This window comes from Bufo bufo, chromosome 2, assembly GCF_905171765.1.
Source record: "Bufo bufo chromosome 2, aBufBuf1.1, whole genome shotgun sequence".
NCBI classification, from domain to species: domain Eukaryota; kingdom Metazoa; phylum Chordata; class Amphibia; order Anura; family Bufonidae; genus Bufo; species Bufo bufo.
Window position 1 is genome coordinate 18,310,592 of NC_053390.1, and position 18,283 is coordinate 18,328,874.

At 46.0% G+C, this 18,283-nt stretch overlaps 2 protein-coding genes across 2 annotated transcripts in view; both read left to right on the top strand.

Moving 5' to 3' along the window:
- The window catches only part of LOC120991131 (gastrula zinc finger protein XlCGF57.1-like), a 255,421-nt gene that overhangs the window by 91,241 nt on the left and 145,897 nt on the right, over positions 1–18,283 (top strand). The window lies entirely within an intron of this gene.
- On the top strand, positions 197–17,271 carry LOC120991135 (gastrula zinc finger protein XlCGF26.1-like). Its single transcript, XM_040420038.1, has 2 exons — positions 197–288; positions 15,495–17,271. The coding sequence occupies exons 1-2, from the start codon at positions 225–227 to the stop codon at positions 17,036–17,038; spliced, it is 1,608 nt and encodes a 535-aa protein (XP_040275972.1). The 5' UTR covers positions 197–224; the 3' UTR covers positions 17,039–17,271.

Consider the following 18,283-nt stretch of genomic DNA (forward strand, 5'->3'; position numbering starts at 1 on the left):
TCCAGAGGAGAAGGTCCCAGAGAACCCTCAGGTAGATGGAGCTGAGCCCTATACACATCTATATAGGGGGGTCCTGCAGTCATAGAGGGGTCATAGATTGTGGGGGTCTCTTCTGTGGATCTGTTAGATTTCCCACCCGTCTGCTGTATTGTACTGAACTGTTACAGATGACAAATCAGGGGGAAGATGTGACTGATAATGAAGTGGAGGATGAAGAAGAGAGGATGATGGGCAATCCACCACGTCAGAGTGAGGTGGAGGAGGACATTCCAGGAGATGTCACCACAGGTATGGAATCATGAATGGAGAAAGTGACTTCAGATTCTGTCCTTGGTGCCTTCAGGGCAGGAGGAGAATCTGATCACCGGCTGCTGCTCTAGGGTTAAGCATCATTTTGGGCTCGTCAGCAGATATTACAATAAATCCTGACATTTTGGTGATTTCCTTTAAATCTAATAAATTAGTGAAGAAATCCCCCAATAATAACAGCGGAGAAGAAAGCTCCTCATCTTACGTCTATATTTCATATATGAGGCTGGGGGCAAGAACTGAGGAGACATCTGACAACACACAAGGTCTCCTGACAACTGCACACAAGTCACAGGGGGACATGTTGTCTTCAGGAGTTTCCTATAGAACAACCTTAGGGTCCATTCACACGTCCGTTGTTTCTTTCCTGATCTGTTCCGTTTTTTGCTGAACAGATCTGGACCCATTCATTTTCAATGGGTTCTGAAAAAAATCTGACATTGAGCTGTCCGTTTTTTTCCAGGACCCATTGAAAATGAATGGGTCCAGATCTGGTCCAGATCTGTTCAGCAAAAAACGGAACAGATCAGGAAAGAAAAAACGGACGTGTGAATGGACCCTTAGGCTGTGATATCAGCAGTCAGATGTCTATAATCTAGTGCCCACTATACAGCTCTCCGGGAACATGTCTTCTGGGGGTCTCCTATAAGGGTCTATGAGGGAACCTTTCCCCCCTTATGCTCCCTCTCTGAGCGGTGACAGGCTGATGTCTATAACCTAGTGCCCACTATACAGCTCTCCGGGAACATGTCTTCTGGGGGTCTCCTATAAGGGTCTATGGAGGGAACCTTTCCCCCTTATGCCCCCTCTCTGAGCGGTGACGGCTGATGTCTATAATCTAGTGCCCACTATACAGCTCTCCGGGAACATGTCTTCTGGGGGTCTCCTATAAGGGTCTATGGAGGGAACCTTTCCCCCCTTATGCCCCCTCTCTGAGCGGTGACCGGCTGATGTCTATAATCTAGTGCCCACTATACAGCTCTCCGGGAACATGTCTTCTGGGGGTCTCCTATAAGGGTCTATGGAGGGAACCTTTCCCCCCTTATGCCCCCTCTCTGAGCGGTGACCGGCTGATGTCTATAATCTAGTGCCCACTATACAGCTCTCCGGGGACATGTCTTCTGGGGGTCTCCTATAAGGGTCTATGGAGAGAACCTTTCCCCCCTTATGCCCCCTCTCTGAGCGGTGACCGGCTGATGTCTATAATCTAGTGCCCACTATACAGCTCTCCGGGAACATGTCTTCTGGGGGTCTCCTATAAGGGTCTATGGAGGGAACCTTTCCCCCCTTATGCCCCCTCTCTGAGCGGTGACGGCTGATGTCTATAATCTAGTGCCCACTATACAGCTCTCCGGGAACATGTCTTCTGGGGGTCTCCTATAAGGGTCTATGGAGGGAACCTTTCCCCCCTTTTGCCCCCTCTCTGAGCGGTGACAGGCTGATGTCTATAATCTAGTGCCCACTATACAGCTCTCCGGGAACATGTCCTCTGGGGGTCTCCTATAAGGGTCTATGGAGGGAACCTTTCCCCCCTTATGCCCCCTCTCTGAGCGGTGACAGGCTGATGTCTATAATCTAGTGCCCACTATACAGCTCTCCGGGAACATGTCTTCTGGGGGTCTCCTATAAGGGTCTATGAGGGAACCTTTCCCCCCTTATGCCCCCTCTCTGAGCGGTGACCGGCTGATGTCTATAATCTAGTGCCCACTATACAGCTCTCCGGGAACATGTCTTCTGGGGGTCTCCTATAAGGTCTATGGAGGGAACCTTTCCCCCCTTATGCCCCCTCTCTGAGCGGTGACCGGCTGATGTCTATAATCTAGTGCCCACTATACAGCTCTCCGGGAGCATGTCTTCTGGGGGTCTCCTATAAGGGTCTATGGAGAGAACCTTTCCCCCCTTATGCCCCCTCTCTGAGCGGTGACAGGCTGATGTCTATAATCTAGTGCCCACTATACAGCTCTCCGGGAACATGTCTTCTGGGGGTCTCCTATAAGGGTCTATGAGGGAACCTTTCCCCCCTTATGCCCCCTCTCTGAGCGGTGACCGGCTGATGTCTATAATCTAGTGCCCACTATACAGCTCTCCGGGAACATGTCTTCTGGGGGTCTCCTATAAGGGTCTATGGAGGGAACCTTTCCCCCCTTATGCCCCCTCTCTGAGCGGTGACAGGCTGATGTCTATAACCTAGTGCCCACTATACAGCTCTCCGGGAACATGTCTTCTGGGGGTCTCCTATAAGGGTCTATGGAGGGAACCTTCCCCCCTTATGCCTCCTCTCTGAGCGGTGACGGCTGATGTCTATAATCTAGTGCCCACTATACAGCTCTCCGGGAAGATGTCTTCTGGGGGTCTCCTATAAGGGTCTATGGAGGGAACCTTTCCCCCCTTATGCCCCCTCTCTGAGCGGTGCCCGGCTGATGTCTATAATCTAGTGCCCACTATACCGCTCTCCGGGAACATGTCTTCTGGGGGTCTCCTATAAGGGTCTATGGAGGGAACCTTTCTCCCCTTATGCCCCCTCTCTGAGCGGTGACGGCTGATGTCTATAATCTAGTGCCCACTATACAGCTCTCCGGGAACATGTCTTCTGGGGGTCTCCTATAAGGGTCTATGGAGGGAACCTTTCCCCCTTATGCCCCCTCTCTGAGCGGTGACCGGCTCATGTCTATAATCTAGTGCCCACTATACAGCTCTCCGGGAACATGTCTTCTGGGGGTCTCCTATAAGGGTCTATGGAGAGAACCTTTCCCCCCTTATGCCCCCTCTCTGAGCGGTGACCGGCTGATGTCTATAACCTAGGGCCCACTATACAGCTCTCCGGGAACATGTCTTCTGGGGGTCTCCTATAAGGGTCTATGGAGGGAACCTTTCCCCCCTTATGCCCCTCTCTGAGCGGTGACCGGCTGATGTCTATAATCTAGTGCCCACTATACAGCTCTCCGGGAACATGTCTTCTGGGGGTCTCCTATAAGGGTCTATGGAGGGAACCTTTCCCCCCTTATGCCCCCTCTCTGAGCGGTGACGGCTGATGTCTATAATCTAGTGCCCACTATACAGCTCTCCGGGAACATGTCTTCTGGGGGTCTCCTATAAGGGTCTATGGAGGGAACCTTTCCCCCCTTATGCCCCCTCTCTGAGCGGTGACAGGCTGATGTCTATAATCTAGTGCCCACTATACAGCTCTCCGGGAACATGTCTTCTGGGGGTCTCCTATAAGGGTCTATGGAGGGAACCTTTCCCCCCTTATGCCCCCCCTCTGAGCAGTGACCGTCTGATGTCTATAATCTAGTGCCCACTATACAGCTCTCCGGGAACATGTCTTCTGGGGGTCTCCTATAAGGGTCTATGGAGGGAATCTTTCCCCCCTTATGCCCCCTCTTTGAGCGGTGACCGGCTGATGTCTATAATCTAGTGCCCACTATACAGCTCTCCGGGAACATGTCTTCTGGGGGTCTCCTATAAGGGTCTATTGAGGAACCTTTCCACCCTTATGCCCCTCTCTGAGCGGTGACCGGCTGATGTCTATAATCTAGTGCCCACTATACAGCTCTCCGGGAACATGTCTTCTGGGGGTCTCCTATAAGGGTCTATGAGGGAACCTTTCCCCCCTTATGCCCCCTCTCTGAGCGGTGACGGCTGATGTCTATAACCTAGTGCCCACTATACAGCTCTCCGGGAACATGTCTTCTGAGGGTCTCCTATAAGGGTCTATGAGGGAACCTTCCCCCCCTTATGCCCCCTCTCTGAGCGGTGACGGCTGATGTCTCTGGTCTATCACATATGTGTGACTCTGCAGTAGTTCTGGAGAAGTCACTGATTGTGGCAGTGCAGTGTAAGTGCTAGGAGTCCGGAGATGAGGCTCTTACTGCCCACCTGCCGCTGATTGACAGCCTTCTCCCTATTACTGTCAGTCAGTAGTATGAGGGGGGGGGGGGGCCATATCTGATGAATACACTGGACTCATAATGGAAATGTCCATCATATGTTTAGCAACATCTAAGTGGATGAGACGAGGCTGGGTCTCCATCTGTCTGGCCATAGGCACCCAAAATGTCATTGTGAGGTTCCAATCAGGTACAATGGCGCCCAGAGGCCTCACAAAGACCCCAGACCTCCTGTGTAATAGGAGACCCCAGCGGTACAGCCTAATAGATCGCCGGTCAGTGTACTACCGCCAGTAATGCTATGGAAAACTATGAACTGCAAAGCATTATACAAGTGATAAAAGGATCACAGCTTCAAGTCCCCTAGGAAGAAAGACATGTAGGATTCTTCCCCCTCCGCCTAAAAAAAAAAACAGAGCAGTCTGCAAAAAAACTAAAAGTTTGATTAACAATTTTTTTTCTATTCTCCACCCCCCAAAAAAATTAAATTAGTCAATAAATTATAAGTTCCCCAAAATGGAACCGTTAAAAATGACAACTCAGTAAAACAATAAGAGCCTCGTACCGGCACATCGACGGGAACAGGAAATAGTTGTGTCTTGTAAGGAAAAAAACAATAAAGCACTTTTTTTTGTTCATAAAATATATTTTTATTGAGCAAAACATCATAAATAATCTCTGGTGTCACATCATTCGTGCCGTCCCATTTACTAAAGGTCACACGTTGTATTTCTGCGCAATAAACGGCAAAAAACCCACAAGGAACATTGGAGGAATAGCGGGGCTTTATGTGTTCCCTCAAATAAAATTCATAAATCCTAAACCGATTACATGTGCCCCAAAATGGTGCCATCAAGAAATACAAGTCATAACTATAAACCCGAGATCTGGTGACTGTGCGGCCATTAGACCTTACAGACCGCATTGTCATGTCCGTGAATTCTCCCTGAGATGTGCGCTTCACCTCATGGTGCATGATCTTAGTAAATGTAGGATTGTGTGGTCAGGACCAGATTGTCCATAATATTATAGAGGATCTCTGTGGAGGAAATGACTGCAATCAGACTAAACAGATATGAGGCATTTAAGACCTTGTGGGACCTATGGAGGAAGCACCCCCCCAAAAACCGCTCCAAAATAGGGACGAGGACAATGAAGATAGAAGAGCTGTCTTAGTTTGGGGAAATCTCAGATACTCCCTCTGACTCTCGATCTTGGACTGTTGTCGGAGTTAGGTGAGATATAAGACTCTCCCTACAGACTCGGACCAGATCTGATACTTGAAAGGTTTATTACTTTCATTTTGTTTTATTTATGTTTCTTTTCTTATATGTCTCTATCAGGCAGTTTACATATGTAATATAAAAATAATCAGGTGATAATGGAAGATTTTATATCTTTATTACTTATTACTGCTGTAACAAACGTAAAGCTGCTGCATATTTTTTGGATGTAAAACTTTAATAAAAAAAAGGTAATTTTAAAATTATAATATAATAGAGAATCTCTCACAAAATTTCTGAATACAGGCGACATGTAGTATTAAGGAGATCTCTTAGACCTGATGAGGCCGGTGTACTTACTTACTTACTTACTTTGAAATTCTGTGTCAGAATGGCTGATCTTAAAATGAGCATTTATGACCCCATCTAGAAAGTAAGAGCGCTCCTGAGTCCTGTATTCATGACCTATCCTCATTCTCTGACCATCTATGGCTTAACTGACAAGCTCCTTTCAGTGCACCTCCTCTCCTGCTGCTGATATCTCACACATGCTCAGTACAATGTGCAGTAAAATAAAGCAGCAGATGGAAGTTCGCACTGAAACTTCTCCTGGAGATGGGCGCTCTCTCACCAAAGAGCCAGGGAGACTGCAGCCTGTACTGAATAGTGTGAGATTTCAGCAGCAGCAGGAGAGGAGGTGCACTAAAAAAGACAGTGTGAATTCAGCTCTAGATGTGTATTATGACATGGATTCTTCTAGTGAGTCCACCAACATCCTCAGGGCTAAGATCTGTTAAATAATGAATGCAGGTTGTGTTGAGGAATGTGCTGACGGATCCTTTTACATAAACTTGTTTAATTAAAGTGTTGAAGGGTAAAATGTGTCGGAAGCGTGCAGGGCTGGTTGTCAGAGATGGTCGGACGTTTATATACACTGCTCAAAAAAATAAAGGGAACACAAAATTAACACATCATAGATCTGAATTAATTAAATATTCTTCTGAAATACTTTGTTCTTTACATAGTTGAATGTGCTGACAACAAAATCACACAAAAATAAAAAAATGGAAATCACATTTTTCAACCCATGGAGGTCTGGATTTGGAGTCGCACTAAAAATTAAAGTGGAAAAACACACTACAGGCTGATCCAACTTTGATGTAATGTCCTTAAAACAAGTAAAAATGAGTCTCAGTAGTGTGTGTGGCCTCCACGTGCATGTATGACCCCCCTACAACGCCTGTGCATGCTCCTGATGAGGTGGCGGACGGTCTCCTGAGGGATCTCCTCCCAGACCTGGACTAAAGCATCTGCCAACTCCTGGACAGTCTGTGGTGCAACGTGACGTTGGTGGATAGAGCAAGACATGATGTCCCAGATGTGCTCAATTGGATTCAGGTCTGGGGAACGGGCGGGCCAGTCCATAGCATCAATGCCTTCATCTTGCAGGAACTGCTGACACACTCCAGCCACATGAGGTCTAGCATTGTCTTCGACTAGGAGGAACCCAGGGCCAACCGCACCAGCATATGGTCTCACAAGGGGTCTGAGGATCTCATCTCGGTACCTAATGGCAGTCAGGCTACCTATGGCGAGCACATGGAGGGCTGTGCGGCCCTCCAAAGAAATGCCACCCCACACCATTACTGACCCAATGCCAAACCGGTCATGCTGGAGGATGTTGCAGGCAGCAGAACGTTCTCCACGGCGTCTCAAGACTCTCACGTCTGTCACATGTGCTCAGTGTGAACCTGCTTTCATCTGTGAAGAGCACAGGGCGCCAGTGGCGAATTTGCCAATCTTGGTGTTCTCTGGCAAATGCCAAACGTCCTGCACGGTGTTGGGCTGTAAGCACAACCCCCACCTGTGGACATCGGGCCCTCATATTACCCACCTGTTGTCTATCCCATTTGCACAACAGCATGTGAAATTGATTGTCACTCAGTGTTGCTTCCTAAGTGGACAATTTGATTTCACAAAAGTGTAATTGACTTGGAGTTACATTGAGTTGTTTAAGTGTTCCCTTTATTTTTTTGAGCAGTGTATAAGTCATGACCGGGTGTAGAGAAGAATCCTGGATTCTGTCAGGAACTTATAGAAAGCTTTATAAGGCTGGGATCACACGTGGAGTTTGGTCTGGGCAATTAATAGAAATAGAATAGAAACCAAAATGCAGACTCAGTAACTGACCTGATCGTGTCCTCGCCCTCACCGGCTCTGCTGCACTGTAAGGAGTCCCGTCATAGGGATGGGGATTTCCTCAGGGAAGGGCCCTTCAGCAGAGCTGTAAGGAGTCCTGTGGAAGGGATGGAGGTGCTGAGGGGAATATTGCTGGGTCTCAAATTCAGGATCTGCTTTATGGGAAGCAAAACTTTATTAGTTGAGCCATTGAAAGCGGCTCAGGATGGTGGTAGTGGTAGTCCTATAATGTCCTGCTGAAAATGCTTCATTTCTTATATATTACACATAGCTGAGTGTATTGCCTTGCATAGAAGGGTGGTACTCCCAGCTGCCACTGAAATATTCCCTTTCGTCCTAACCAGCAGCACAAGTGGGGGTATTTGCCCCTGTGAAGCTGGTCAGGACAGGCGGAATTTTTAATGAACAAAAAAATTTCTGCCTAAGTATCCTAATTAGTAATTAATTAATTAAGCCCCTACCCCATATAACCCGGCCCCTAACTGGACGGGGTTGCTTTATAACAAGTAAATGATAATAATCACACAAGGGGAGGGAAATTTGTGTGCTGCTGTTAGGACTAAGGGAAAACAAGTTTACGTCAAAATTGACGCTTCCCTTTCGTCCTAACCAGCAGCACAAGTGGGGAAGTAGCAAGAAACCTCACCCAAATTGGGAGGGCTCCCTACTCCCCTCTCAGGAGAGGGTGGCACTTAAAACGGATTGTCCAAAGGCCATTCTTTCCGCCTATCTAGCCTCTAGACGATAATGCGAGATGAAGGTGTTCAGAGAACTCCAAGAAGCGGCTGCACAAATCTGATCTAGGGGGATCAGTTTCTTCTCTGCATAAGAGGTGGATATAGCCCTGGTAGAATGGGCAGAGACAAAAGAAGGAGGTGTCAAATCTTGGGACAGAAAGGGCAGACGGATTGCTTCTTTAATCCACCTGCTCAAAGTGGGTTTGGAGGCCTTCAGACCCCTGTTCTTCCCTGAATAGGTCAGAAGGAGGTTTTCCGACCTTCTGAATTCGCTTGTTCTGTCCAAATATATCCTAAGACCTCTTGAGATGTCCAATGTACGGAGCCTTTCCTCCTCGGGAGAAGCCGCAGCCGGTAAAAACGTGGGCAGACATATCGTCTGATTGATATTAGAAAAAGTAGGAACCTTTGGTAAAAAGGTTGGCAAAAACCTTAACAGGACCTTGTCCTGAAGGAATTTTAAATAGGGCTCAGAAGCCCACAGAGCCTGAAGTTCCCCAACTCTCTTAGCTGATGTGATAGCTAGTAAGAAGGTGATCTTTAGGGATAGGAACCTCAAGTCTACCTCATTCAAAGGCTCAAAGGGGGAAACACATAACCCTTTTAGAACCACTGTTAAGTTCCACTGTGGGATTGGTCTCAGGATTCTGGGTTTAAGCCTCTCGGCTCCCTTCAGGAACCTTTTGATTAGGGGGTCCTGAGAAATCGGTCTGCTAAGGCATGCCGATTATGCAGAGATGTGAGCTCTGAGAGTAGATGCGCTTAGACCCTTGTCTAGACCATCCTGGAGGAATTGTAAAATAGCGGAGAGAGGAGGGTCTGAGGGAACTACCTCTCTGTCATTGCACCATTGCAGGAATATTCTGTAGATTCTAGAATACTTCTTGCTTGTAGATTCCGCTCTGGAGTGAGAAATTGTTCTCAGGACCTCCACAGATAACCCTCTAGCTTCTAGAAGGGACCTGTCAATCTCCAGGCTGTCAGATTGAGCCTCCTCAGATCTAGACAGGGACCTGTGTCCTGATACACAAGGTCCTGTATTAGGGGAAGTCTCCAATAATTGCCCTGACTCATCTGCATGAGCTGGGTGAACCAAGACCTCTTTGGCCAGAATGGCATGATGGCGATCACCGAGGTCTGGTCTTGCTTGATCTTCATCAATACCCTCGGTATCATGGAAATTGGAGGGAAGATGTATGCCAGCCTGAACCTCCAGGTTATGGACAGAGCGTCCTGTGGACTCCAGGACAGGCTAGACTTCTTACTGGAGTCTCCCATTGTTAGCCATAGAGTTATAGTATGGTTATTATAATCTTTAATTCTGCCTTTTTTGTTTTTTCTAGGTATCCTGAACCTGCCCTCTCCTACCTCTGTGGGAGCGTGCCTCCAGTGGATCACTTTGGAGCCCATCTGTCTTACAGTCATATCAGATGCAGGGGGGAGATGGTGGCGGTTTGGCTTCCTGCCTTTCACCTCGTGTGCCGCTGAAGCAGTCGCTTCGCTCCTCCGGCGTCTCGCGAGTACAGGAAGTGCGTCATTGTCGTCACTTCTGGTCCGCGTCTCCGACCTCCAGCGCTGTGTTCAGCGCTCCCCCTGTTCAAAATACACCTTAACTTCGTGCCTCAGTTTTGCTGGGGCACCTAACGGGGGAATTAGGAAGGTTATCTTATATTTATTAAAATTGTACCTTTTAACCGGGAATCCACCCCCAGGGTGGGGGAGTGATTATAATCTCCTCCCCCTTGTGCTATTTAAGGCACCTGTGTGAGGCAGGTCAATGTTGCTCTCAGTTTACTGAGCTCAACTGACTTCTACTGTTTGGCTACTCCTGTGCTCAGGAAGTTTTCCTTGAAGTCACCTTGCTTTCTTCTAAGATGGCATCGCCACCTCACGGTAAGGTACTGCTCTCCCTTTTTGTACCATTTTGGGTCCAAATTCTTATTCTGTTGTCTGTGTCTTAGGCAAATCTACCCAGAAGCAGAAGCATCTCGCCTGCTCCAGCTGCAGCACCCGATTATCCGATTCATATGAATTCCACCGATGCCCAGGCTGCCGTCCCAGACCAGGCGGACCCAGAACCAACCATGGTGGATATGTTTTCATGGATGAAACAGTTCATGGATACGTCCATTGCCGAGATCAAGGGAGCAGTCTCTAACAAGAGGCCCAGACAGACTTCTCCTGGTCCTGTACCCATGTCTGAAGACGTCGTCTCCATTGAGGATAATTCTTCCTCTGAGGAAGAGAGTTCGGCCTTCCTTTTTCCGGCCGAAAAAACTCAAAGACTGTTGCGCTCCATCAGGTCGAGGGACCATGCTGTTGAGCAAGGGGAAGCTCCACAGTCCACCTCTAGGGGGCCATGGGCCTTTAAAGTGGACGAGTCTTTAAAGAAGTTAATGGCGACCGAGTGGAAACACCCGGAGAAGGGGCCAGTATTAACAAAAAGATTTAAACTAATGTTCCCTCTACAGGATGCGGATTCCTTAGTCTGGGTTCCACCTCCAAAGGTGGATATGGCCATATCAAAGCTCTCTAAAAGGACTCTAGTCCCCTCAGACGACGGCAGCAACCTAAAGGACCCCCTAGACAGACGAGCAGAGTGCACGCTTAGACGCAACTACTCGGCTGCCTCCGCCTCTGCCTCGGTTGCTATAGCGTGCTCTGAGGTATCAGAGTTTGTCCGTGCACGCACTCTCAGAATCCAATCAGACTTGGATTCTGGGGTTGCCCGGGACGACATCCTCGACCAATTTAAAACACTCTTACTGGGCATTGATTTCTTATCAGACTCCTCCCAACAGCAATTAAAATTAGCGGCCAAGTCTATGGCGCTCTCCTCTGCCAGCAGGCGCCCACTCTGGTTAAAACCATGGGCGGCGGAAAACACGTCCTAATTTAACCTTTGCTCCCTTCCTTATGAGCCGGGAAGATTGTTCGGTTCTGAATTAGATTCTCTCATGGAGAACTTAGCGGACAAAAAAGGTAAATCCCTCCCCCAGCAGTCCTTTCGGGGTCGAGTAAGAGGTAAAGGAGGAGGAGGAAGATTTCAGGGGGGAGATAGAACCCAGAGGCGTTCTGAAGGTAGTAAGAGAGGTAGGGGTCATGGTCGTGGGAACCGCAGGGCTGACCTATGACTCTCTACAGCCCGTCAATTCCCCTTCCCCAACCCCCAGGGTCCCAGAGGAAGGACCAGTTTTCAGTCCCCCAGTCGGTGGACGTTTGAGTCTATTCAAAAGTTTTTGGATGCAAAGAATTCCAGACCCTTGGGTGCTACAAGTGATAGCATCAGGGTACACAATAGATTTAATTTCCCTTCCTCGGGACAAGTTAGCACCCGACAAACAATTAATCCTGGAAGACTTGGTTCTCCAGTATATACAGAAAGGAGCATTAGAGGAGGTTCCTCCTCGCGAGTGGCGGCAGGGGGTTTATTCTCCTATCTTTCTGGTACCAAAACCATCAGGAGACTGGCGGATGATCATCGATTTACGTTACTTAAATCGTTTCATCAGGAAGAAGCGTTTCCGGATGGAAACCATTCGCTCTGTATTAAACATCCTGAACCCAGGAGATATGATGGTAACTATAGACCTGAAGGATGCTTACCTTCATGTTCCCATCTACCCAGCACACAGGAAATATCTCAGAGTTGCTGTGGCCTTGCAAGGGGTAGTGAAGCACTACCAGTTTGCTGTATTGCCCTTCGGCATATCCTCAGCTCCGCACACCTTCACAAAGGTAGTGGCTCCTGTGGTTGCCCATTTAAGACTTCTTGGGCTAAAGGTCGTACCGTACTTGGACGATTGGCTTTTAAAAGCCGCAAACGCAGACGTCCTGCAGAGTCAGCTTCATCAAGCTCTCTAGATTCTCCACGGTCTGGGTTGGTTGATAAATTGGGACAAGTCGCACTTAGTCCCCTCAACCACGAGAACGTTCTTGGGGTTTGTGATCGATTCACAACTGATGACCCTGTACCTGTCCCCACAGAGGAGGGACAGAGTAATAAAAGCCGCACAGTCTCTTATACCGCCCAAACGAGTCTCCATAAGGGTTCTTATGAGGATGTTAGGCCACATGTCAGCATCTGCAGAGCCAGTTCCTTGGGCCTTGTGGCACTTACGCCCTCTTCAGGAGGAGGTCTTAGCAGATTGGAGTCGCAAGCCCAAAGATCTAGACAGAATGCACTCCCTGTCGGTAGAAGTCCGTTCTTCGCTCAAGTGGTGGAAGAACCTAAAAGATGGGAGGTCTCTGATCCAACCTCGTTGGGTTACGTTGACCACGGACGCTTCACTGCTGGGCTGGGGGGCCCATCTGGAGGACAACCCAGTACGAGGTACTTGGAATCCCCAGGAGAAAATCCTCTCATCCAATTGGAGAGAGCTGAGAGCGGTCAAACTAGCCCTCCTTCATTTTGCTCCTCTCATCCACAGTCAAGCGGTGAGAGTCCAGACAGACAACACGACTGTGGTCGCTTACCTGAACAGACAGGGAGGGACGAAATCCCAAACCCTCCTGAGGGAGGTGGGTTCTATTCTCTCTTGGGCAGAGGTCAACCTGTCCCACCTAATGGCAGTCCATATCAAAGGGGATCTCAATGTGGTCGCAGATCGCCTGAGTCGGGGTCTACCGGTTCCAGGGGAGTGGTCCCTGAACAAGAATATCTTCTCCATGATTGTCCAGCGGTGGGGCACCCCGGAAATCGACTTGATGGCTACCCGATTGAACGCCAAGGTGAGCAAGTTCTGTTCCCTTTACAGGGAGGACAACCCGGTAGCGATAGACGCTCTGTCCATAACCTGGAGGTTCAGGCTGGCATACATCTTCCCTCCAATTTCCATGATACCGAGGGTATTGATGAAGATCAAGCAAGACCAGACCTCGGTGATCGCCATCATGCCATTCTGGCCAAAGAGGTCTTGGTTCACCCAGCTCATGCAGATGAGTCAGGGCAATTATTGGAGACTTCCCCTAATACAGGACCTTGTGTATTAGGACACAGGTCCCTGTCTAGATCTGAGGAGGCTCAATCTGACAGCCTGGAGATTGACAGGTCCCTTCTAGAAGCTAGAGGGTTATCTGTGGAGGTCCTGAGAACAATTTCTCACTCTAGAGCGGAATCTACAAGCAAGAAGTATTCTAGAATCTACAGAATATTCCTGCAATGGTGCAATGACAGAGAGGTAGTTCCCTCAGACCCTCCTCTCTCCGCTATTTTACAATACCTCCAGGATGGTCTAGACAAGGGTCTAAGCCCATCTACTCTCAGAGCTCACGTCTCTGCATAATCGGCATGCCTTAGCAGACCGATTTCTCAGGACCCCCTAATCAAAAGGTTCCTGAAGGGAGCTGAGAGGCTTAAACCCAGAATCCTGAGACCAATCCCACAGTGGAACTTAACAGTGGTTCTAAAAGGGTTATGTGTTTCCCCCTTTGAGCCTTTGAATGAGGTAGACTTGAGGTTCCTATCCCTAAAGATCACCTTCTTACTAGCTATCACATCAGCTAAGAGAGTTGGGGAACTTCAGGCTCTGTGGGCTTCTGAGCCCTATTTAAAATTCCTTCAGGACAAGGTCCTGTTAAGGTTTTTGCCAACCTTTTTACCAAAGGTTCCTACTTTTTCTAATATCAATCAGACGATATGTCTGCCCACGTTTTTACCGGCTGCGGCTTCTCCCGAGGAGGAAAGGCCCCGTACATTGGACATCTCAAGAGGTCTTAGGATATATTTGGACAGAACAAGCGAATTCAGAAGGTCGGAAAACCTCCTTCTGACCTATTCAGGGAAGAACAGGGGTCTGAAGGCCTCCAAACCCACTTTGAGCAGGTGGATTAAAGAAGCAATCCGTCTGGCCTTTCTGTCCCAAGATTTGACACCTCCTTCTTTTGTCTCTGCCCATTCTACCAGGGCTATATCCACCTCTTATGCAGAGAAGAAACTGATCCCCTAGATCAGATTTGTGCAGCCGCTTCTTGGAGTTCTCTGAACACCTTCATCTCGCATTATCGTCTAGAGGCTAGATAGGCGGAAAGAATGGCCTTTGGACAATCCGTTTTAAGTGCCGCCCTCTCCTGAGAGGGGAGTAGGGAGCCCTCCCAATTTGGGTGAGGTTTCTTGCTACTTCCCCACTTGTGCTGCTGGTTAGGACGAAAGGGAAGCGTCAATTTTGACGTAAACTTGTTTTCCCTTAGTCCTAACAGCAGCACACAAATTTCCCTCCCCTTGTGTGATTATTATCATTTACTTGTTATAAAGCAACCCCGTCCAGTTAGGGGCCGGGTTATATGGGGTAGGGGCTTAATTAATTAATTACTAATTAGGATACTTAGGCAGAAATTTTTTTGTTCATTAAAAATTCTGCCTGTCCTGACCAGCTTCTCAGGGGCAAATATCCCCCACTTGTGCTGCTGTTAGGACTAAGGGAAAACAAATTAACGTCAAAATTGACGCATCTTGTCTTTCAAGGACAGGTGGTACTCTCATATAAAATAAGCTGAAGCTGGTGGAGGTACTCCTACCATATCCAGCTGCTGTTTCCTGAAGGATACAACACAAATATATATATATATTTCCCTCCACTAAAAGGTGGTACTCCCTCTGCTCTTTGATTGAATTGTGTTTCCTTGGGACAGATGGTAAAGGAGCAGGGCCAGTGATACGTCAGGGTATGCTTGCTATGCATAACATCTTCATATATCCCAGAGAAACCACTGCCTGCAGGGATGGAGACAGCAGAGAGGGGCGGCCGCAGTCTGCCCGCACATCGCTAATGAAATATCAGTCCATTAATTGTAACCACAGAAAAATGTTCAATTAATCGTTATTTTGATTTAAGCTAGGGCTTCACGGTGATGGTGTCATGCGACAAACTCGTAATGTATTTTAATAGTGTCACCATGCTATGACGATGTGATGAGAGTCTCAAAAAATCCAAGTGGCCGTGTACCCTAGCTTTAAGGCAATATCAATTCAGTCCTATGTGCAGTTTTTGGTACGGATTTTTTTATTAATTTTTTTACTCAAATCCAGGAGAATGGCTTATGCTTCTCCTTCCTGTTAAATTCACTTCCAGCCTAATAGGACTGTTATATTTATCTGGTTTGGAGGAAAAAATGCTATTTCAAATTTTTTATCTTAACAGAAAATCCCAGCAAGAATTCTGAGGAAAAGGTTTTGTTATCACTCAAGGATGAAGATATCCTGCAGCGCTCTTCAGGAGAAAACATCATTACCTTTAATGTACATCCAGGACTTCACAGTACAGATATATCCTATAATCCTCCTAATCATGAGGGACCTTCTCCTGACCAATCACAGATTGTTACCACAAGTACAAGTCAGAAAGGGGGTGAAAAGTTTCACTTTGGTATAGAGTCCACAAAAAGCTCAGGTCTTTTTACACACAGAGGAATTCACACATTAGAGAAGCCACATTCATGTTCAGAATGTGGGAAATGTTTTACACAAAAATCACATCTTCTTACACATGAGAGATGTCACAAAGGAAAGAAGTCATATTCATGTTCAGAATGTGGGAAATGTTTTACAGACAAATCAACTCTTGTAATACATGAGAGAGGACACCCAGGAGAGAAAACATATTCATGTTTAGAATGTGGGAAATGTTTTCCAAATAAATCAAAACTTGTTACACATCTGAGAATTCACACAGGAGAGAAGCCATATTCATGTTCAGAATGTGGAAAATGTTTTGCACAAAAATCAAATCTTGTTACACATCAGAAAAATCACACAGGAGATAAGATATATTCATGTTTAGAATGTGGGAAATGTTTTAAATATAAATCTTTTCTTGTTATGCATGAGAGAATTCACACAGGAGAGAAACCATATTCATGTTCAGAATGTGGGAAATGTTTTGCAGGAAAATCATATCTTTCTACACACAAAAGAATTCACACAGGAGAGAAACCATATTCATGTTCAGAATGTGGGAAATGTTTTACACAAAAACCAGAGCTTGTTAATCATGAGAGAATTCACACAGGAGAGAAGCCATATTTATGTTCAGAATGTGGGAAATGTTTTACACAAAAATCAGAACTTGATAATCATGAGAGAGTTCATAGAGGAGAGAAGCCATATTCTTGTTCAGAATGTGGGAAATATTTTACACAAAAATCATCGCTCTTTACACATTCAAGAAGTCACACAGGAGAGAAACCATATTCATGTTCAGAATGTGGAAAATGTTTTACATGGAAATCATATCTTGTTAAGCATGAGAGAATTCACACAGGAGAGAAGCGATATTCATGTTCAGAATGTGGAAAATGTTTTACATGGAAATCAGATCTTGTTACACATAAGAGAAATCATAGAGAGAAACCATATACATGTTCAGAATGTGGGAAATATTTCACACATAAATCAGATCTTGTTAATCATGAGAGAATTCACACAGGAAAGAAGCCATATTCATGTTCAGAATGTGGGAAATGTTTTAAATGGAAATCAGATCTTGTTAATCATGAGAGAATTCACACAGGAGAGAAGCCATATTCATGTTCAGAATGTGGGAAATGTTTTACATGGAAATCATATCTTGTTAAGCATGAGAGAATTCACACAGGAGAGAAGCCATATTCATGTTTAGAATGTGGGAAATGTTTTACACAAACATCACATCTTCTTACACATGAGAGATGTCACACAGGAGAGTAGCCATATTCATGTTCAGAATGTGGGAAATATTTTACACATAAATCACAGCTTGTTACAAATTCAAGAAGTCACACAGGAGAGATGGCATATTCATGTTCAGAATATGGGAAATGTTTTACAAGGAAATCATATCTTGTTAATCAAGAGAGAATTCACACAGGAGAGAAGCCATATTCATGTTCGGAATGTAGAAAATGTGTTACATAAGAGAAATCACACAGGAGAGAAGTCGTATTAATGTTGAGAATGTGAGAAATGTTCTAACCACCTCAGCTCCCCTAGCTTAAACCCCCTTAATGACCAGACCACTTTTTACAATTCTGCACTACACTACTTTCACGGTTTATTGCTCGGTCATACAACTTACCACCCAAATGAATTTTACCTCCTTTTCTTCTCACTAATAGAGCTTTCATTTGGTGGTATTTCATTGCTGCTTACTTTTTTTGATATTAATCGAAATTGACCGAAATTTTTGCAAAAAAATGAAATTTTTCACTTTCTGTTGTAAAATTTTTCAAATATAACTACATTTCTATATAAATTTTTCTCTAAATTTATTGTTCTACGTGTCTTTGATAAAAAAAAATGCAATAAGTGTATATTTATTGGTTTGGGTAAAAGTTATAGCGTTTACAAACTATGGTGCAAAAATGTGAATTTACGCACTTTGACTTTCTGAGTACCTGTCATGTTTCCTGAGGTTCTACAATGCCCAGACAGTAGAAACACCCCACAAATGACCCCATTTCGGAAAGTAGACACCCTAAGCTATTCGCTGATGGGCATAGTGAGTTCATGGAAGTTTTTATTTTTTGTCACAAGTTAGCGGAAAAAGATTTTTTTATTTTATTTTATTTATTTTTTTCTTACAAAGTCTCATATTCCACTAACTTGTGACAAAAAATAAAATTTTACATGAACTCGCCATGCCGCTCACGAAATACCTTGGGGTGTCTTCTTTCCAAAATGGGGTCACTTGTGGGGTATTTATACTGCCCTGGCATTTTAGGGGACCTAAAGCGTGAGAAGTAGTTTGGAATCCAAATGCGTAAGAAATGCCCTGTGAAATCGTAAAGATACTCATTGGAATTTGGGCCCCTTTGCGCACCTAGGCTGCAAAAAACATATGTGGTATTGCCGTACTCAGGAGAAGTAGGGCAATGTGTTTTGGGGTGTATTTTTACATATACCCATACTGTGTGAGATAAATATCTCTTTAAAAGACAACTTTTCCCATTTTTT

Excerpts from the sequence above, each read along its gene's own strand:
- LOC120991135 (XM_040420038.1), top strand. The coding sequence starts at position 225 with ATGATGGGCAATCCACCACGTCAGAGTGAGGTGGAGGAGGACATTCCA. Across the intron at positions 289-15,494 it reads TCCAGGAGATGTCACCACAG|AAAATCCCAGCAAGAATTCT; the intron begins GTATGGAATCAT and ends TTATCTTAACAG.